At 31.7% G+C, this 23,257-nt stretch overlaps 1 protein-coding gene across 2 annotated transcripts; it reads right to left on the reverse strand.

Annotated features, from left to right (window-relative positions):
• Positions 1–4,138: 4,138 nt before the first annotated feature.
• LOC123711909 lies at positions 4,139–22,834 on the reverse strand. Of its 2 annotated transcripts, none has more exons than XM_045664763.1 (7): positions 22,688–22,834; positions 10,511–10,716; positions 9,965–10,118; positions 7,614–7,731; positions 5,511–5,677; positions 4,791–4,853; positions 4,139–4,294 (listed from the first exon to the last, which is right to left on the reverse strand). In XM_045664763.1, the coding sequence occupies exons 1-7, from the start codon at positions 22,722–22,724 to the stop codon at positions 4,221–4,223; spliced, it is 819 nt and encodes a 272-aa protein (XP_045520719.1). In that variant the 5' UTR covers positions 22,725–22,834; the 3' UTR covers positions 4,139–4,220. The 2 variants fall into 2 exon arrangements, with proteins under 2 accessions (XP_045520719.1, XP_045520720.1); XM_045664764.1 differs by lacking the exon at positions 22,688–22,834 and adding an exon at positions 15,002–15,033.
• Positions 22,835–23,257: the final 423 nt, after the last annotated feature.

Here is a 23,257-nt window from a genome sequence, read left to right on the forward strand (position 1 = left end):
TATTCAAAAAACACTTATACATTGTTGAATAAATCAAACGAAATCGTTATATTCAATATTCGCATGAGCAATCAGAGCTTCAAAACACTACGCCGTGTTGTTAAAATGTAAAAATTTATTTTTACAAATGTTTCGGGCGGTGACGGCTGTCCATTCTATCATTGATTTGATTACTTTGCTACGAAAATTCCTCAATATGCGGTTTTCAAAATTGAACTGCGCCTATCACAGAGAGTAGCAGGTGTAGTCCAGTTTTCCAATTCGCACGAGTGTATTGAGGATTGGATTGGGATAGGAAAAAATAGCAGTCATTGTGACTGAGCTACTATGGCAGCCAATACGAAGAATTTGACGTTTTCAATGGATAACAAAAATTGAATGAAGATGTGATTTGTGATAGTTTCTATGCAGATTCCTTTATTTTTGATAGCGGATTATATATAGACGAGTAAGAAATTTAAACTAAGACATTGTGTAATGTGGTTGTATTTTACAAAAAGTAATATTTAAGTTACACATTTTTTATACATTGAGACAATTCAATACTTGATACATTTAGTATTACATATAGGCACTAAAAAACAACATAATATAAAGAAGATTAAAATTATTACGAAAATACTAACTATTTATTACAGTATAGGACATGAAGCAGACCTTTTGTCAAGTTCAATAATTATTTCCATACATTTATCATGCTTTTTTTTAAATGTTACTTTTCGTTGAGGGTACGTTAAATAACGGTGGTCGATATCCGTCGTGAACGTTACTATCAGGTCTTATTTTTTTTAGTTAATTTTGACGCTACAGTATGTAGGAAATTATCACCAGCTTGCATATATATGGTCGTCATTTTAAAAATTATCCAACTTGACAACATGACCTCAGCATTGCGTGGAAATCGCGACGTCAGTGCGCAATGCAATCGCTTTTAGTGAAGCTACTGTTTCTAACTCATTACAGTCGTGTTTTGTTTCGCTTTGCAATCTTTTGTTCCATTTGTGTTCTAGTTAAGCAACAATACTTTGTATGTCAACTTTTGATTTCGGCTTGTCCCATATTGGGTGCAACGTTTTTGTGTGAACATGAATGATCTTTCTGACCTAGATACTATGAATAGGAGGCTTTTATTTCGATTTTCTAAAAAAAATCATATGAATATTATTTGTATTACACATTGCGCCACTGGTTTGTAAACAAAAAAGCAAAAGTACTCAATTATTATTATTTTTATCTTGACATGAATTTTACGTAACGATAAACTAATATTAACAAATAACAATTTTTAAAGAAACGTCTGGAACGTAATGTTTAACGAGCTTTATATAATAATGCCTTATTATAATTTATATTTGTATACTTCCGCTTTGTTTACAGATTATTTTATGTTTATCAAAAGCACAAGAACGCGCGTACACAATTAAACAGTGAAGTTATTAGAAACTCCTTAAAAACTTAATAATTAAACACGCCTTGTTTAAACTTTCCAAGCTGAATCAACAAATGTTTAAAGATTCCGTTTATTTACTAGGCGCCCATTAACTGGGGACACAAATTAATACTTAGCTAAATATGTCTGAGCTTTTGTTAAGTCCTGGGCTCTACACAAATGGATAAGTTAATGAAACCTTCGTGATCAAATCGCTATGTCTCTGCCAACTCGAACTTGGCATGTTAAATCATGCATAGCAAAGCATTTCAGCAGCTTCCACTTAATAGTTTAATATTTTCATTGTCCGTATTGCTTACTATAATTTCACCTCCTGTCACCTGAATCTAGGTAAGTCAGATATTGTAAAAGTGGAATCTTAGAAGCTAAGACAAAAGCTCGCTTACACTTGTTGCACTCAATACATAAGAATCTGAAATCATTCTTTGATAAAAGTTGCATCTTTGATTTTGTTCTTAGATAGTACCAGTGACCCCACATCTGGGCTCGTTCTTAATGTATATGCAACCCAACGAGGAAATGCTGCCAACATTAAAAGCATACTGCCAAAAACACAAACTTTCTTTTAATCTTTGTTTTCTATAATATAAGCAGTGTTGCCCTAGTGGCTTTAGCGTGCGACTCTCATTTCTGAGGTCGTAGGTTCGCTCGAACGGTGAAGGAAAACATAGTGAGGAAACCGGCTTGCCTTAGACCCAAAAAGTCATGGGCGTGCGTCAATCACAGAAGGTTGATCACCTACATGCCTAATAACTTATCAAATGATTATGAAAGTGATACAAAAATCTGAGGCCCAGACCTAAAAAGCTTGTGGTGCCATTAACGTATTTTTTATTTTATTTTATAATATTATTATAATTACTGTGTAACATTTCTTGTATTTTGTAGTGGTTTTGAAGCTATTTGTGGCTTGTAGAGGAAGGATGCGGCGTTTATCGCCTAGCTCCTATTAGTTAGAATTAATTCCGCCTCCGAGCCCGCTTTTTATTGACGTATCAGTTAGAAGTGGAAAACAAATTATTGTTTTATATATAAGTAATAACGAAAGTTTTGTGAGATTTTTTATTCCAATACTTCGTCTTTTATAACATAATGGGAACAAAAAAAAACACATATATTTAGAATAAATTTATTTTCGACTAGAAGAAAATGTCTTTGGAAATTATCTTTGAATATAAATATAGATATAAGCCTCATGGCACTATTGTTTTGTCCTTATCATTCTCGCGTTACTTTGAATATAAAAGACAAGACACTCTAGAACCATTATAGGCGTATTGTGTAAATAACATGGATAATGTTACAAAGATAGATTTTACGGTTTTTAAATAAACGTTTATATTTTATTCATTGGAAAATATAATATTGGTAGTAACAGAGTTATGTTAACTTAAATTTAAGAATACTATTTTACCGTAAAGTATTCTTTACATACTTTGTATAGATGATTTGACTTAAGTCAAAAGACAAAAATGTAGATATACCTGCGTGTTTACAATTCATTTTAACATTCACAAAGCATATTTTCGTAAACACTTATTTACAAATAAACCTAGACTACTCTGACACAGTTACAATAGATTCTAATAGATTGAGAGTGCGTGAAATCTTGTAATTCATGGACTAAAAGATATAAGAGTGAGTAGTTTTGGCCTAGTGGCTTCAACGTGCGACTCTCGTCTCGGAGGTCGTAGGTTCGATCCCTGGCTGTGCACCAATGGAATTTATTTCGATGTGCGCATTTAACATTCGCTCGAATGGTGAAGGAAAATGTCGTGAAACTGGCTTGCCTTAGACCCAAAAAGTCGACGGCGTGCGTCAGGCACAGAAGGCTGATCACCCACTTTCCTATTAGTTTAACAAAAGATCATGAAACAGATACAGAAATCTGAGGCCCAGACCTAAAACAGGTTGAAGCGCCATTGATTTACTTTTAAAACGATAACAGATGTAGATATTTGCTCAGAAATCATAAAGTCTATAAATAAGAACTTTTGTGCAAATATCTGGACAAAACGTCTCTAGAAATGTTCGTTTTTAGTCATTAATAAAATAATGATACTCATAGTGTGTGTTTCTGGAACAGTTTAGCCACTAAACCGTTATGTGCCAGAAATATCACTATCGCCAACTAATCCTTATACAGTGAGTCCATATAATTTATACATAAGAATTTCGCCTTAATAAAAGTTTAACATTTTTTCGTAAGTTTCGCGTTAAAACGTTTTATCAGAAAGCCGTAAAATCCCTACCATTTCCTCTCACAATTTAAAATTTACATAATTAAACGAACTTGGAAGAAAACTGCCGCGAACAAAGTTTATAAGAATTTAAATTAACTTTATAATATTGTAATGAAAGCATAATAGCTATGCGAGTTGAAACACGTTTTTCACTTAACGGGATTCCATTGTAAAGGATTGTTAGAAAATTAAAATTTACTTGGAAAATTTTCATTGATAACGTAACGAAAAGAAATAGGCCAGTCTATCTCAAGCCAAAATATCATGGGCTTGTATCGAACTTCGAACTTCGTTAAATTATTCGTGTAATCACACGTAATGTGAAAATTTCTCTAAACGTATACTGTAAAACTGTAAATTTTTGTTACAGTTCCCATTCGCAAATGAACACATAATCATATTTTAATATAAAAGTATTAAAAATATTAAATTCGTTCTGAGCGGATCTTATCACATGTCATTTACTTTTAACGTCAACTTTCTAAATTATTTACATTAGTATATACAGAAATAATTTAAAAAATACGTCAAGAGTACCATAAACTAAAGTACATAAATAGCATTACAATAATTAAGGTCAATCTGCACTGCGTTGAGTGTCCTGTAAATAAAAAAAATGTAATTATAATTTCCTATTTATTAAAGTAAAAAACAACGACTTTTAAATGTTGTTGGCAGTCCATAAGCTGACAATATTTCTAAGTAACTAAAGATTATAGACATTAAAATCAACGCGATTGATCACACAGATGTTGACAGTTAAGCAAAATGCTGCATGTTCTTGCAACAATGCAGCTGAAGAGGCGGTTTTATAGGAATAAACATAACTTCAAAGAAATAATGTTGAACCAAACTTAAGAGACACCTTTCTAAAATTTGCTGTAAGTATAATACAAAAAGTAGTTTACAGAAATACAGTAGGAGAAAACTAGGGATTTATTTTTATCGACCAGTTATAATTGAACGGAATGTACGATTTGACTTCTTTGTAATTTGGTTCACCGGTTTTTAAATACAGAAAAGATTTCATTGTTTTTACTATAATACAAATGTTAACAAAACTGCCTGACAGGAAAATAATATTCTTCATATCTTACCGTGATCTTTTGCAAACTGGGAGTTGGCTAAACCAGGAGGGTCTAGAGTAGTGGGTGGTGGATCTGAAAATAATAAAAATAGAAATAAGTTATAATAAAAAAGTAGAATAATTTAATTAAAATTTTATATAATTAAAAAAAATAGAATAATTTAATTAAAATTTTATCAGCAACAAATGGTATATAACATTCTAAAAAAACTTGATCTCCTGCGAAACCAAGAAGTCTTTATTGGTTACTGCCGGCTCACCGGTATTTTTTCCGATATTAATAATAATTTATTGCAAGAATATGGTAAAAAAAGGTGGTACAATAGTTCGCATACTATGCCACACAATGGCGCGAAAATATGTATTTGAAGAAGTTTTACATTTTATTATTAGTCATATGAATTGGTCAATTCTTATATTATTTGTATCGTACATATCATATCAAATGTTATTAAATTTATATCAACTACAGTGTCCCACGCTAATTATCATTTTTTTAATAATACTTTTTTTTTCAAAAGTTATACACTAAGTCGATTTTTAAAGACTAGTCGGAAGATCTTTTAATTCTTCCTTTTGGTAAATGTACTTACCAAAAGGTATTGAGGTATTGACACAAATATATTTGAAACTATCAAATAAAAACTGACAAATACACGTGACTATATATCGATGTACACATATATCAATGAGTATGTCATAAATACGATAATTATTATGAAAGACTTACCTCTATAAAATATATCCCGTTTTCTACTGAAATAGTTAGCGAGTGGTACTTGCATGTCGCAAAGTATCTCCACTGTGGGCGGCAAATAATCGATTTTGACTACTGCACTTGTTAAAGCTGTATACCTTCCATCTATCATATTTAAAGATGATTTCGCATTCAACGGTCTGGAAAAGAATATATTTTATTATTTGACTGAAATAACGACACTATACTCCTGGTGCCAATTTGAACCAGGTACAAAGGTTTTTATTGTTTTTGACATAAAACGATATTTGGCATAATAAAAAAATAATATATATATATATATATATCTTTTATATATATATATAAAAGAATATATATGGTTTCTTTTATATATATATATATATATATATATATATATATATATATAAAAGAAACCATAATAAATGCAACTATAAGATGTTGGAAAAAAACAACGTTAGTTAACTAGAAAGAACTGTGGACTATTGATGACAAGTCTTTTGAGATTCTACATTATCCAACAAAACGTATTTCCAATATAAATCCACGGACAATATTCAATGTTACCAGGCGCACATGTATCCAAAGATATTAAGCCAATCGCTCCAAGCTTACAGTGCAAGGCTTAGGAGAATACCTGGTGCCTGCTGGGCAAACTGATTCCGTGTCGAGTGCGCCGTACAAGATGTCGGAGTTAGACAACTTTCATGGAGCATCCGAATTATTTAGTCTTAAACTCTAGGGTATTGGCAATGTACGGGTTAGAAACATGTACGAGAACGTTGCGATTCGTATTGTTGGACTATTTCTATAGTTACTTCTTCAATCATTAAAAAATTTAAATCTTAAATACATTTATTCTAATATTAATATAACGCTTTCATTGCTCTCGTAGTCTTTCGTCACCAAGCACAAGTGTTTTGGTGAGAACACTGGGACTACTGTGCACGGGAACTTAAGATTTTTTATTATGTTTAGAGAAGGCGTTTATCAACGAATGATTTTCCCGTATATATCCGGATTAAGGAACGTACAAGTGTTCGTATTTGGAGCGATTTGGACTACTCGGCAAGTTCCCGAGATGTCGGCTGCACTACGGATTGTTAGAATCAATGAATATCTTCCGTGATTAGGAGCGGATATACTCAACTTTGAATAGTGGATTCGAGCATTCTTAACATCAGTCAAGTCCGAATAGTTTGAATGCTGTTATGGAAAATTGACTAACTATGGCATGGAATAATATGGCGTAAATCTAGATAATAGTAATTTTAAGTCTGTAAGGCAACTTTTTAAATATTTTGAAGGTCCGTCCGGTATGTTATATGTTTTTATTATTCAATACAGTTGACGTTTTGCTATTATTCTATCGTTATTAGAGGTGCTTTTGAAATAAAAATTGTTTTTAATGTACTATGTTATATATGTTATCCTATTAGTATACTTTATCTTCATATAACATGAATTTTAATGGGTTTAGTACGATTCAGTTTCTGTCCCCTTTTAATTAGAATGTTTGTCGCATTTTAATTGAATATTAATAAAATTATGCGTCAGTTGAAAGTTGAAGCGTGATATGTTTTAACATAATTAATTTTAGTGAAAATAATATCAATTCATTAATAAACGTTGATTACTTGATGTTAAATTATTAAACAAAATTAATATAACGCATCAATATGTCAATGTGAAACTTGAACTTATTTTAACAATTTTCATAGAATAATTGGCGAATATTATTTGATACGAAATTTGAAAAACCTGCAATTATGAAGATACAAAATGTTATTACAATGTAATTAATGGTTTTTTAACAAATAACAATTTTCCATTGTTTAAAATAAACTCTTAGATGTTTTAAAGATGCTTGTGATAACATTAAATAAGTTTTATTTACCTTGAATCTTAAAATATATATTTACGCACTCTATTGATTAAGAAAAATAAATGTTGTATAAAAAAATTAACATTAATTGATGGTCCTTCGTAATTCATGGGTCATTACTTCATAAAACAATTGAACTATAAAGTATTTTCTCAATTAGAGAATTAACTTCTTAAGAAGGGGAAATAGGCCCAGCGCCTAGAGGTTTTACAGCAAGTGTGATTAAAGATTACCTGTTTCCAGCTAAAATGACGAGTTCTGGCTGTGGGAAGACACCTTCAACGGAGCATATTATGTTCAGATAACCATCGCTGAGTCTATCCATGATCATGTCGAATCGTTTTTCAGGCACTGAGGAAATACATTTGATTTGTTCAATTTTCTGTTTAAGTTTACGGTTATATGTTTGGGGGGGATAGGTCGATCCTGACCCTACCCCGCATACACAATCACTTGTCTACCACATGCCGACAGCGAATTGTAGAAACTGAGCGTAGTTGATAACACAGAAGGCAAAAATAATTTATCTAACACATCCCTTGTTACATTACAGCGTCGCTGATTTTTATACAAAATGGAAACATTAACATATCGTTTGTTAAAAAGCTATTATATTATTGTAAGTTGTTTTATTTGTATTAATACATTTATAAAACGTATGCAGATTCTTTTAGTCTATTTTAAGCTGTTGCCAGAAATCAATCTGTTATATTTCTCTAACGGAATTCAATTGACTTTAATCTAATTAGAATCAATTAGATAATTACTATTACTACGCATCTAGTAACATGACTTTTGAGAAATTGCGGTGACGATGGTTTAAATTTTGTAGCCAAAGGGTTACGCCGCCAAAGCGACAAGGTTTGTAAAGGCTTGTAATGTGGACGTCCTCGAAACGATGTTTTCGAAACAACATCGAATGGACTGGGATCACGCAAACTGTAATGAATACCGGCAAGTAGCCTATGATGTTAGTAGGCTAGATAATTTGACTATTAAATTGTTGCGATGTTTAAAATTCTGTATACCTTGAAACTCATAGAAATCCCAGGACCAATTACATCAAAATTAAATACCGTCGAAGTGAAACCTCTTTATCGGCGTTGGAAAAAAATTAAAGGCCACATTTTTCGGTTACGCGTCACATTTTTCCGTTACGCGCCATCTTTTTCTTGTCCCTACCACGATTGATTCGAAGAGGTTCGAAGCCATTAATAGTAAATATATATAATAACGATAGCAATGATAGTAATAATTATATTACAATTCATGAAATTCTGTAATAATCTTAGTAGTTATAGGGTAAAATGAAATAATTGTATTATTTGCATTCATGTATGATAATAAAAGCCTTTTGTTCAACTTTATCGAATTTAACCTATTTCTGTAAAGTTGCATATAGTAGATGTACACGCACACATTTTTATTTTTATTTATAAAAAAAAATCTGTTTTTGCAATATGTTTCAGAGATACACCTTTCGTGGTTAGCCTGGAAATATAAATTATGCGACTCAAAAATATATTTTTAAGTAAAACGAGTAGTTTTCAATCTCATTGTATTCATTAAGGACGAATTACAATCACTAAAATGATTAATTATTGATATTAAACTAATGAATAATCACAAATAATATCTTTAGCTAACGGTAGTACTAAAAAGATTTTATCGTAAAAAGTTTCTTAACATAATAAACGCAATTTATTGCAATTTACCACTCCACCTTTCTCCACCATCTAGTTGACAGAAACTGACATTATGATTAAAGGCTGAATTGTTGCCATATCAATGCTAACCTTTGCCACGAATTCCAAAAAAACAATCCAAAGGTAGTTTTCAGTAGTATTGAATATCTGTTACCAAAGTTTACTTGTGGGCTCACTTGAAACCATTGTGGTTATAACGTTTGGTCATACTTATTAAATTAATGTATATTTTAAAATACCTAGGATTATCCAGACATTACATATCAACGTTCTACGTCTTGTAGCTTCAAATATTGATGGATTTTATGGCATAAACAAAACGGTCATTTGTATTCCATTAGCCGTTTCCTCATACAGCAGTTTCGCCTGATGGGTAGATTTAGCTGTTTTTATTGCTCGGTGTACCTGTCATTGCATCGTCAATTTCAGCGACAGGATACAAATTGGAAAATAGAGTATTGAGAAATTTATTTTCTTGTCTTTGGAAATTGGTTTTTTAGTATACATAATTATAGCTTCCTTCATGTGGAAAACAAATCGTAGGTAAAGAATGATATCTATATAGCATAGGCAATTCGCGTGAATCGTTTGTTAATATATTTAAGAACATCAACACTATACATAGTATGTCAAATTATTGGTCTTGTTTCCTGATTATTGATTTATTGATTTACTGTAAAAATGTAATGTATCCACCACATGGAGTTTCTGAAATCTCCCCCTAACATAAGTACTTTATTTATTAGTACTGTATGTGGATAAAAAATAAGTTAATAAAAAATACATGCTACTACGGGCGCCCGTAATGTCCGTCTCTGCTGTTAATTTAGATAAAAAAACCTTGGAAAAGCACATGAACTAATTTTCTAGTATCTTACCAAATATAGTCATAGGCCGGGTGCTTTCATCTTCAGCTAAGAAGGTGGAAACGACACATGTATAGTTCCCAGTCAACTCAGTACTCGGCTGAACTATCCTTAGAGCTCGGTGTTGCGTATATGGATTGTGCGAAATCTTGTAGTTTAAGTCCAACTGGAATGTTATAATAAGCTTTATAATTAATCGGAAATTAACAATCCCTTACTTGGGATAGCCCACTGAGTGAAAAAGAGAGGACGCTCAGGGGGAGGAATAAAAGGCAGCGGGGTAGGATTAATTTAGAATCAACCGTGGATAAAATTCCACCAAAACTAATGCTGGTAACAACGGATTGCTGAGGAGCTTGTATTGCAACATAGGTTATTGCCTAATAACAATTGTATTATATCATAAGTCCAGCAACGTATTTATCATGCGTGTCGGTATCAATTTAATCATATGGACCTGCCACGATTCTATACAAAAAATATTTATTTATATATTTATAGCCACACACAAATTATAATAAGCAATGTGAGAAATAATCTATTGTAAGCTCTATGTACCTTATTCTTCAATATACCAAGAGCTTGAGGCTTCTGTGGTGGTATCCACTGGTAGACGGGCTGCGAGCGGTCAGAAAAAAACCATTTTACGACCAGCCCTGTGACGTTTTTTGTGATGTAATCGCAGTCCAGCGTTATCACATCTCGAGTTCCATATTGCAGAACTTCAGGAACTCGCATGTTGATTATACGGACTGATGATACACCTGAAATTAAATTAACAGCAATTCAATTACACATTGTCTATGGTGCTAAAATAAGTGGAGTTTTCTAAGAGATTTTTCACAGTTTTCTCATAAATTTACATAATATCGCGGGATAAATAATGTAACAATGTTTAGTAGTATAGAATTACAGCGATTTTTAAGACATTATCAATAAACTGAATTTTTATCACTTTTATCATTATGAAATATGACAAATAATCATAGGTATAGATATAACCTTGTGTGAATTTAAATAAAAGGACAATGGTCTTAAAACATTGACAAGTTCGATTCAAATCAAGGGCGAAAGACGGACAAGAAGAGGTGTCAATAAAATCTCTATCACTCTATTGACGCCAAGTTTCACAAAATAAATGTGGAAAAGAGCTGCACCAAGCTCCAAATCACATTTTGTAGTAATTAATTATAATAATACACAAATATGTCTGATATCTTTTTAAGTTTCTAAATGGAATGTCGTTTTTGTCCTTTGATTATTCAAGCATCGAGTCATTAGTCTGAAACTACGGGCCTAAGTTATCGTTGTTTGAGAGTTGATAGTAGTACGAAGTTAGCAGTTAAGAATAACTGCATAAATTATTGTTATATTAAATCAAAAATTTTAAATTTTGTTAAACTTGTCTTCAATTATGTACGATTTTTTTTTCATTACAGAAGAGATAAAGGTTACACAGAGAAGAGAAAATACACACAAAAATGGTGTTAATACCAAAAAAAATTAAGAAGCGTTAATTTCTAGTTCCACAATAAGTAACATTGAATTTAAGAAAATATTCTGTATATAATATTGTGTATGTGTATCTATGTTGTATAATCTGTATCAAATCAAACTTGGTTTAAATTAAATATAATAAATAAAACTATGAACGTATCAAATCGTTATTATTTCGCATTAATCGCTATTTTGAATTTATTTATTCAGCCAAACAAACCGCTCTTCGTAGTGATAAAAGCTAATAATAAACCGTGGTCTCGAAAATAAAAAGCGGAGAAAGGAAATTGGAATATTGTACAAAGTCAACAGTACGCCTTTGGGACAGCAAGTAATTGAAAAGTTTAATAAAATAAATGTCAACGGGCTTAAAAGTTGATAATTAATGTTAAAGTCTTATAAGTTTAATTGCGAGCCATGTCAGACGTACAATTCTCAGCTCGCGGCTCTGCTAATTTAATCATTAACATCGGTATTGCGATATAAACCCGAGTTGATATCATGATGATAAGTAAGTTTGATGGACTTCTTTTAATTTCGGTTAGGGTCAAACTAGGATTTACGTAGTACGAAAAATTATTAGTGATCTAGATTTTAGATATATTTGTTTTTATTCAAATTTTAAATAATTATTTTAGGAAATACTCGCGGCATATACGACTAAATTCCTCAAGAATAATGCAACTTATTGAAGGAATTGGTGTAGTGCAATTCAAAATTCAAAATCATTTATTCATATAGGTAACACAATGTACACTTATGCACGTCAAAAACTGAAATGCTTCCAATTTTACATTTACTGCCAGTTCTCAAATCAAGGGCGTAGAACGGAAGAGAAGAACTGGCAATAAACTCACCGCCACTCTTTTTAATCGCCAAGTTTTTGTTTTACACAACGTTTGTAAGGAGCTGCAACCATTACACCATGTTCCACATGACATTTTAAGTTCTATGTACACATAGCACTATACGAATGTTTACATTAAGAAATATCTTATACGTTATAAAGAACTACATTGTCTAAAATATAGAAAGGGAATAAAGAAAGCCTAAAGATTCACTACAAAAAAGGGAGCATAAGGTCGTAGCGTACATAAAATATCACCGAAACATTACCATTCCCAAATCTCCACAAATTGATACAGAATGGAAACAACGTTCATTTGCACCTTTTTACATGCTTGTAAATCACCGACCTTCGTATTCTTAAGAATAATACTAGTGATCATTGCATTTCATTCGTGCAATCTATAATTTAACATGTTCCCTACATTCTCATCTCATCTCTGAGATAAATTCAAGAAAAAATAATATGCTTACCTTTCCCTCGCAACACAACAAAATATTATGTGTGTATACAAAAATAGTGATAATACTCGAAACAAACACAGGCTGGAAATTCGGCGTACTATCTAAAGTTAGTAAATATTTTTTGGAAAAAGGGATACTTTTCTTTAACAAAATCCTAGGGGCTTTTTTATCTCTGCCTTTTAATAAATTTAGGAAATGCCTTAAAGAGAAGCTGTGTATAAAGGCTTAGTTTAAAGTTAACGATTATCTAGTTGAAAAAAGGGCCTAGGACTAGTGCTAGACAGGCTACTTGTATTTTAAAAGACTACCGAGAGTTTTTAACGCCAGCTTTTTCTCTAGGCCTACACCCTCTGTCTTCTTTGCCGATGGGTAGGAATGTCTGCAATACAAATTTAGTGACGTGTAATAAGTGATACCTGTATCTTATATTCCATAATAAACATATTTTATTTTATTTTTATATATCATGCACATAATACAAAAAAAATCCTAGATGAGAAACCGTAGTAGTGTAAAGTTTTATAGTATATTTTGTAACACTCATAAAGCGGTTTGGGGACAATTATAGCTAACGTAAACAACAATCAATGTTAGTAGATACTTATTTAAACAATATTTTAACGAATAATAATAATAAAGCCTCTTTACAATATTGTATTTACTGGTGACGTTCATAGTGTAGTGTGTGTCTATAGTGTAGTTGGTTACCTATATGAATAAAGTTATTTTGAGTATGAATTAGTTTCACATATTCCACGTAATGACCATTTTTGTGAGAGAGTGTTGCCTATCATTGGACTATAGAAGTCCTGTGGTAACAGGTCACCAGCCTTTTGCGGATAAAAAATATACAGAGTTGACTATATTAGAACTAAACTAAAAGTAAGTTACTATGTAGTTTAGTTGGCGCCCGATAGATAGTACCGGTGACCTCAGGGAATGCACACTGCAAACATAGATCTGTTTTAACATACAAAAATAAGTAACGCAATACAGCAAAGAAATACTGCCAGCGTTAAAGGTAAACAGCCACAGGGACCAAACCTTTTAAATTTGTTTTACTTTTTTAAATTAATTTTTAATTGTTGTTATTATTATTATATTAAGAAAATTGTAAATACTGTAAATTAGATTGTTATGGTTACTAATAAAAATATTGCTTCAATTAAGTAACTAAAAAAAAACAACTAAAGCGTGAGATATTGTAGGTGTGTGAATGGGTAAGTGTGTGTAAGGGTGTGTGATAGAAATGTCATTTAATTTAAAGAATTTTAGAAACAGCTGTTTATTTTTATTTTGACTGTATATATACTTAAGGAATAATTAAGAATAAATAAAGATATGTTTTAACTATTATAAAATCATACGATCTTGTTATTGATTGGTAGATAGTATACAAAAAATACTAGTATAGTTCTATTATATAAGTATTAAATTTACGAAATTCAAAGGTAGATTTACACTACATTAGGTAACCGTTCGACCGAAAACGTCATTATAGCGAAATGAAATTGTTTCGCCGTCCTTTAAAATCTAAGAATCTTTTAAAGAATTGAAAGGGTTGGTTAAATGATTTTTGAAATTAATAATTTTGCAATTCTTCTTTTGTTTTATACGAGAATGTTACGGATAAAGTGCCGAATACACATTAAAAGGTGTTTGTGTTATAATAAAAAAAAATCTTTTTAGGTCTGGGCTTCAGATTTCTGTATCTGTTTCATGATCATGGTTATCAGCCTTCTGTGCCTGACGCACGCTGTCGACTTTTTGGGTCTTAGGCAAGCCGGTTTCCTCAGGAAGTTTTCCTTCATCATTCGAGCTAATGTTACTTAGAAAGAAAATATGGCACAGGGTATCGAACCTACAACCTCAGGGATGAGAGTCTCATGCTGAAGCTACTAGGCCAACATGGCTCCGTTTGTGTAATAATAGTCTAAATATATGTCCGAATCGAATACACATGTTGAGGAAACCCAGTCTAAAACACAGGCAAAAACTAATTTAAACATTGATTAACGTAAGTAATATAAGACCAAAATGATAAATGGTTTTATATTTATAATGGCCTATCCTAGGCCCGCACGGCAATAGATTACATTTTTAAACAAAGTATATTTTTAAATCAAGTAGCAGTGCTGAATTTTTGAAATCTATCCAATTTGTTTAAACATATTGTACCACAAAGAACGGTGGGCGTTGATACACAATCTTATACTTGAATAATAAGTCCTGAGTACATACCTCGTTACAATATCTTCTTACCAGGAAGAAAGGCACACAATATTATCAGCCGTAAGGATTTGGAGAAATTCTATTACTTTGGGAACAAAGAGAGGTCAGACTGATGCTAATAGTTCTCTCTCTCACGATAGTTCTCAAAAACGCACTAAACTCTTACTATAAAATTCTAAATAAACAAAAAGTATATATCAAAATAAAAATGCGTCTAACGTAGCCCGAGTAAATCTTAACAATGACTCAACTAACAAATGAGACGATCGGCCGAGAAAAAATATTTGTGATCACCCTCATCAAAAATTATTAAATTGAATTTATGTATTTCGAACACATATAAAAATAAAATTCCTATTTATTTACAATATAAACATACAGGCAATGGCAATAACAGTATCTAGGTCTTGTTTAAAATTAAATCAAAGAGTAAAACAGTTGGATTACTGGTTTCGTTTAGACGTTCTCATGGTTTATCTGTAAGTCTAGAACTTAGTATTTTGGCTTCATACTTGCAGTCTCATCAGTATTCACATAGTCATGGTGGCTAACTTAGATAATATTCGTTCTAGATTGCGCGTTTGTGAACTTTCCTTTGCCTATCCTTACACAGTTAGTTCCGCCTCTGATTACGATAATATTCGGAAATAAACTTTTATTTTATGTGATTGTTATGCAGTATTTTTTTAAAATAATAATGTAACTGCTTGAACATTTACAGGATCAAAAACTTACGAAGAAATAGGATATATAACTACGAAATCTTTTATATTAGTATAAAAACGTTCCATGAATATATATACAGGTAAAATAAATCAATGGCTTTAACAATAAGTGTCATATTTATCCGAAAAACATGTTTTCTTGTACCAAACTTCTGAGAGAATATATGTAATTTTATTTTGCATTTACAACAATTGCGTGTTTTTTTTATACAAGTTATACTTTTTTGGCGCGATAGGGAAAAATGATGAGAGTAAATGTACGATGCGCGCTCACACCGTCACAAAAAACCGACACCCTGAAGTTAGCTCTAATCAACATTTTAGTTTTTTCTACAAACTTAGAATAAAATTTTTGAAAAAGAATTTTATCTTGTTACGGTAAAGAAGTATAACTTCTAACGCGTGTTCATAACTTAACTTAGTACTGGCATGTTCATTTACTTATCTTAATTATAAACGTCCGCCTTTTTAGTTGCAGATATGCCTAACATGTTTTTCAGTACTATTACGCAGAGGCCACACTCAACTACATTATTAAGTTAATTGTATTATTATTAAAAAAATATAATTAATTCAGGTTTCTCCTCAAATTATAAACATTGTGCTTTATATAACACGGGGCAAACGGGCAGTTGGTTTACCCAATGTTGATTTGATGTATAAATGGAGTTATTTTTTAAAATATATTTATGTATTGTGGGTTAGATTATTGCTTTGCTTATTTATTTATTTTTTACTCAAAAGACAAAAAAAAATGGTTTTCAATTGTATTAACCTTCAAAGGCATTAAACTGTTCTTTGTACACCTGTGTTTTATGGCACACAAAACTCCACGCTTCGTTGCACACCCTCGTTCACGCTGCGCAAACGCAATATTTTCCTTCAAACTCGTTGCAATATGAGGAGGAAATAGATAAGTAGTATTTATTATTTAACCACCGTCAATTGTTGATTTTTTTTTATTAAGTATTATGCAGACAGCTGCTGTATTTATTAGATCTTAAAGTGTTTACGATAATTTGACTATCCAAGACATATATCTGAAGTTACAAGCTAAGATTGTAAATTGTATTAGTTTGTGAGCAACCGTACCCCGTAAACCCTGAAAGATGATGTTCCAAAACCGTTGCGTTCAAACAGAAAAAAAGTGATTATTTGGTTTATCCTTTTTATTTTCGGAATTGGTCCAGCCGTCTTGGAGGTTTGCGTTTTTTTATGCTTTCTAGATAATTCCCCGACTATGTAGCCGTCGGAGTTGTTAAATATCTTAAGTATTAGTAATGGCATTGGTAACCCAAATCCAAAGAAATATCTTTTAACAACTTCTTGTATGACCTTTACAGCAAATTCCTAATGTCGAACATTAATTTTTATTTATATAAGTGTACATTCAAATATTAAATATTTTTTAACAATATATCCTAGAAGAAGGACGTGCTTTATAATTATTTATATAAAGGCACTAGTTTAGTATAATTGTTTTTATTTTTTTAAGCGAAAGCGCGGCCATAAAACTTCCTTTAAGGAATCAGACCATATGTTTTAACTCGAGGTTTATCTGATGAAGGCGTTCCGAATAAGCGACCGTAACGTATGAGAGATGGGATATAACATGTAACATACGAGTGAAAGAAACAACTATACGGCATGTGTTTCGAGATTGCACAGCGGAACGGCGGCGCGTGCGCATCGTTCCACTTTGCTGAGTTGATAATAAGAAGACGTAATAAGAGGGTGCCATATTGTGCTAAGGCTGTTAACCCACTAGGTGAAGCGTGAAAATTTTTTTTCATAGGCAAATTCGCTGATATTATTTTTTTATAGAAGCAAGCGGGCAGTAGCTCGCCTGTTAGCCATTGCGAATTACACTCTTTAGATACTTGACACTAGTCATTGTGTGATATCATTTTCACATATGCTTCAAAATAGAAATGAAAAAATTAAATGTATAGTTGGGTTGAAACATTGTATATTTACCTACGAAGGTTGTTACATTAATAATAATGCATTAACAGTAAAACACTTGTCTATAATGAATTATAAATAAAACTTAAATTCCGTTATAACCACTGAACTTCGCAGGTGATACAAAAAGCTCATATATTAAGGAATTCCACAAAAAACCGCGCGTGCTCACAAGAGCTTGCTTCCTGTTCGTTATGGCGCCTTTGTACTCTGGCCATCGGCGCGTGAACAGCACTAAGACAGTGATTAAACGTTTTATATCTCAGACAGACAAAAGCCTGTGATGACGTGAGTGCAGTCTAGGCTCGGAGTCGTAGGTATTTGTTATGCCAAACCACACAATATATTTTTATTTCTATTTTAACAAAGACCCTGCTTCTTTGTCATATTAAGTAGATTAGGTTAATTAAATCACCCAATATATACCATTTGTAAACTACGAAGACGACAACTTTTTGCCTCCGTGACTTTATGATTCAAACCCATGATGGAGATCGGAGGATCAGGTTCACTCTCGGCGAATCAAGACAAAACACTAAGTCAATTTCAATTTTATTGTAAAATACACGGTTGACTAGATACAAATATCCCTTTTATTTATTTATAAACACTTCGTTACGTTACAATATAAAAATTGAACATAATTAAATGAAAAGGAAGGCAACTGGCGGCATTATCGCTTTCGAGCGATCTCTTCCAGGCAACCTGTGAGTAAAGAAAAAAAACACAAACAACAACAAAACACGCCTGTTCCACATTTGTGCTCATCATTCAATGGTTCTGTTAACAGATTGTGATGAAAAATTACTGAAATGTCCACTGCATTTTCAGCCACTCCATGAAGACCTTTTGCTGAGTCGTTTTAGAAACCTTGCTGTGTTCATTATTATTATTTCCTACATAATTATGTACACAGGTATATTTTCAAATGCTTGGCGGACCCATTCTTAAGTTCTCATGTTATTTTCACACATGTATGTCCATTTTAAAACATATTTTCATACGTATCTGATTGTCCTCCTTAAAACATGTGTGATGTTCAGCATATGGTCAAATTTCTTTAAGAGAACTTAAGTGAGTTTAGACATTTTAGTTTATACAGAGATACGTACTAAACAGACTTGACACACCCCTGTTCATGTAAGCTACATTTTCAAATTATAATGGGTCTATTATAAAAAAGTTTTTCACAAGTCTGGCTTATAAAATTCAGTAGTAAAATATCTCTGTAACTTATTAAAATTGTGAGTCACTTTCACGATCACACAACTTGCGAACTTTGGTTATTCTTTGAAAGTTGAAAAGAATACTTAAGTTGAAGGGACAAAGTATTAAGAAATGCATGGATCTGTTTAAAGCGATTAAATAAGGATATAAATTGTTTAAGGAATAATCCAAGACTAGGCGTATAGCAGCTCCTTATAATTTTATTTACTTTAGCAAAATTACGACTTTATCTTTAAAGTTATCATTATATATAGAGAATTTAGACTATGATGTCGAGTTTTGTCTTTGAAGAATTGGAACACGTTATATTCTTTTATATTGTGTTAAAAATAAATGAAATTATATAAATATGTTTAGTTAAATGTTAATTTCGTTTTGCACTTATCGCACTACTTATTTGTAAAACATTTTTTCTAAATCTATTATTTCTATGTGTAACTAGGTGAATACGTAAATAGTTCTCATTTGCCACTAAGGACTTACGTGGATCTTGAGCAGACAATTTTGGAAGATCAGTCTTGATAATTGTATATGTTTATTTCCAACACACAAATAAATATTATTTACAATTCTTTACCTACAAAATAATAGTAATATAATATAAACAAAAATAGAGAATTAAATATATTTTTCTTAATGTTATGTGCACAATAGGGTTAAAACATTACTGCATGTTTGTGGTATTGTATGTCCAATTTCAGATACTCAAAAGATTAATGATATGTGCGTTAACCCGCGAAAATAAAGTCGAAGTTCATAAAGTCATACATAAAGTGTGTTGATACAAAATGTACGAAATCACTATATAATTCGTGAATACGACAATTTAACAAAGACTAGAGCAATAGTTGGAATGTAAATTTTGTAATAAGTATAGCAATTGTTGAATGCAACGAAGCGTCATTTCTCATTAAAGGTAATGAGAAATGACGCCTTGAAGGCAAGACGATACCGAAATTTTGTGTTTTTCGTAGCGAATTGTAAGTGTCGCTCTATATTTTAGTCTGTTTTTTTATCAAAAAATATTTTTACGTTTCATTTTGTAACAACCAAATTTACAAAGGTCGTTGTGATATCGCGGCACATAGATGCTGAGGTGACTTTTTGCATCGAAGAAGTAGCATAGCCTACCGTCCGTGAAGGTACAAAGTAGGTACATTGTAAATTCATTAAGAATAACATCCTATGTAGTTTTTATATAACTAGACGTTTTGATTGAATTTTTTCGTACGTTCGTTTAAGTTTCTTCTTTCTTGTTCATTTTTAATGAAAAGTAAGGTAATAAATAACTAATTGACTTCTAAATTAGTATATACAGAACATTTTAAATATATTAAAAACTCTATTAAAAAAAGATAGATTCACACACACACAGACATACCAGAAGATTCAAAAGCTAACCGAATTGAACCCCAAACATGTGTACTGTGTCTTAAAGCTTCGTTTTACCATTTTTCCATAAAAATCGTTAACTTAGTATCAAGATATTAGGAATTTAGGTGGTAATCTCGAAGCGATTCCTTGCGGTGACAAAGATTTATCATTTATGTAGAATTACTCTGGGACGAGTTCCTGAGACGCTTCTGGAATCTCGAATTCAATTATTTCCTTTGAAACCAAAAGATTTTAGTCGAACAAATTTCTGTATAAATCAACGATGAATTACGTTTTAGGTTGTTGAGCAAAACATTGTTTTCTATTTGCTAAATTCAGGTCATGTTTAATTTTTTTAAATTATCACTTATTAGTACTTCAAAGTACAAATGTAAAAGGCAACGGCCAGCCTTTGCGCCAATATGTATTGTTGAGAGAAAACAATTATTGCGAATTGAAAATTATGATTGCTGCTACTGAAAAGTAGAAACATTTTATATAATAATAAAGCCCGTTTATCCAATGAATGATTCACAATATACAATTTACATTTATTATATTTTTTTTATTACACGTAATTTCATCAGATCGGATTCAGTTCTCGGTCTTCTCTAGCTACTTTAGATACTAAAACCCGTTGAAATGAAACATAAAGCCAAACTATATTGAGTCTTATCTATATAATTGACGTTTTACTTAAGCAGTGTTGTCCTAGTGGCCTCAGCGTGCGACTCTTATCACTGAGGTTCGATCCCCGGCTGTGCACTAATGGACTGTCTTTCTATGTGCGCATTTAACATTCGCTCAAACGGTGAAGGAAAACATCGTGAGGAAACCGGCTTGTCTTAGACCCGAAAAGTCGACGGCGTGCGTCAGGCACAGAAGGCTGATCACCTACTTGCCTATTCGATTAACAAATGATCATGAAACAGATACAGAAACTGAGGCCCAGACCTAAAAAGGTTGTAGCGCCATTGAATTATTTATTTTTTACTTATACACATTTTATAAAGAACTTGCAAAAATCTGAAAGTATTTTTTTTTTAGAAAATAGCTATTCTAAAAGTTAAATAATACTAAATCAACGTTACGTAGTCCCTCACTGACCACGATTCAAAAGCATTTGAAAACATGTAGTGGAATAATGTAATAAATTCGCATTTATTTCCGTTAATGAAGTGTAATTTGAATAAGTATTTTAACCCTTGACGAGTAAATAGCAAATCGAATGTTTACGAATAATGTAAACTGCTATCGATTGTTAGGGGTCAATGCCCTCGACAGTAAATCGAATTAGTGCATCGTCACAAATACACCATTTAACTATCGCTGTCATTAACTACAAGTAACCATTTATACGTCAACGTGTCAATGGAAGTCGGTAATTTACGGCTGACGACTTTTTCTTTTATAAAATTTCTGCGGTAATTTCATAGAATATTTTATTGGACATTGGCATAATCGAAGAATATTTTTTATTCTTTAGACTTCATTAATAAACTAAGTCGGATTTGACGTAAACAAAATAGCATTTACCTCAAATTGTTTGGCTTCTTTTGTATCTATGGATATAGATACATCTAATATAATGCATTTTCTACAGTATATGTTACAAGCTATCTTTTCAATATTCATGATTAAATTTACAAAAAACCTTCAGTTTTTTTAAGTTACGGCGTTTATTCTATATGAAAACACAATCATAATACTTCATACATTAATATGTTAAATCATTATATATTGTGTAGTGTACCGAATTGCTGATGTAGTACTAAATGCAACATTTCCTTCCCTATTTACATATTTTTCTATCGTTATAAAGCGTCTTTTAATACTATTTTTATCATTACAATGTACGTGTGTAATAAAACGATCTTAAGGTGTATACTGAACTATCCATTAAATTAATAAATGAGTTTTGTTCGTGTAATTAAAACAAAAAAATATTGATTCACTATTCTTAATTATAACTAACGTTAAACATATTAATATGTTCGATATAATATATATTATATTGAACATTGTGTCCAGGGACTTTTTCTATCTCTCAAATTCTAGATCTCTCACGAGGTACTCGATATTAATGTATTTACACCCCATGGGTTACTGGTTAACACGCATGATTTTGTAGATCAATAATAATATTATCACCATAAACTTATAAACTAGTATTTACGAAATGTAAATTTAGAATTTTAAAATCTTTGTGTTACGTTCATAAATATACAGGAGGTTAGTATGCACAACGCACACTATAAGCTATCGGACCTTGAAAAAAAAATCTTTTTTAACATCGAAGTCTTTTCAAACCATATTTTGTGGTAAGCCGCTTACATATAGATCATAGAAAAACTCTGCATATGAAATTGCGTTTATAATTGGAACATATGCAAGAAATACTTACATTGCAATAATATTGCGAACTGAATAATCCACCACATATTTCACTTCACAAGCACAAAATCCTTAAAATAAGTACACAAGCTGTTGTATTATAACGATAAATTATATTAACGAAAAAAAAAGTTGTAAGTGATCACAACGTGTGTGGGGTTCGAACCCGGGCCGGTAACTAACCACCGAAGCAACTGACGTCCGGTGGTAAGCGAAGCATATCGGAAGTGTGTTAAGTAATTTTAAATTATTCACTTGTTCATTAATGGAGATTGTGTTTATGTTTATTATCTATGGAATAAATTGTTTATTATTTTATAGTAAATGTGTAGTAGATAATGCAGTAGGTGTGAGGGAAAGAGAGTTCGATTGATTACCCAATCAATGTTTTGCCAGAAATCGAACCTAAAAACGAAAATTATTTGAACGTTTTATATTACAGATCCGTAAAAGTTGAATATACAGAAATGTGTATTGAGCGTTCACAATTTATATTATTCATTATTTTTGTTTCAATTCAGCCACTCCTGGACATCAAGACGAAAGTCCGCTCCCCTAAATTTCCACCAAGACGGGTTTC

This window comes from Pieris brassicae, chromosome 7, assembly GCF_905147105.1.
Source record: "Pieris brassicae chromosome 7, ilPieBrab1.1, whole genome shotgun sequence".
Classification (NCBI taxonomy): domain Eukaryota; kingdom Metazoa; phylum Arthropoda; class Insecta; order Lepidoptera; family Pieridae; genus Pieris; species Pieris brassicae.

What these genes read in the sequence shown, in the direction of transcription:
- LOC123711909 (XM_045664763.1), bottom strand. Translation starts at nt 22,724, where the DNA reads ATGTGGTGGATTATTCAGTTCGCAATATTATTGCAAT. An exon ending in GTTCGCAATATTATTGCAAT is followed by an intron (nt 10,717 to 22,687) that starts GTAAGTATTTCT and finishes ATTTAATTTCAG; the next exon opens with GTGTATCATCAGTCCGTATA. An exon ending in CCGGCCTATGACTATATTTG is followed by an intron (nt 7,732 to 9,964) that starts GTAAGATACTAG and finishes GTATTTCCTCAG; the next exon opens with TGCCTGAAAAACGATTCGAC.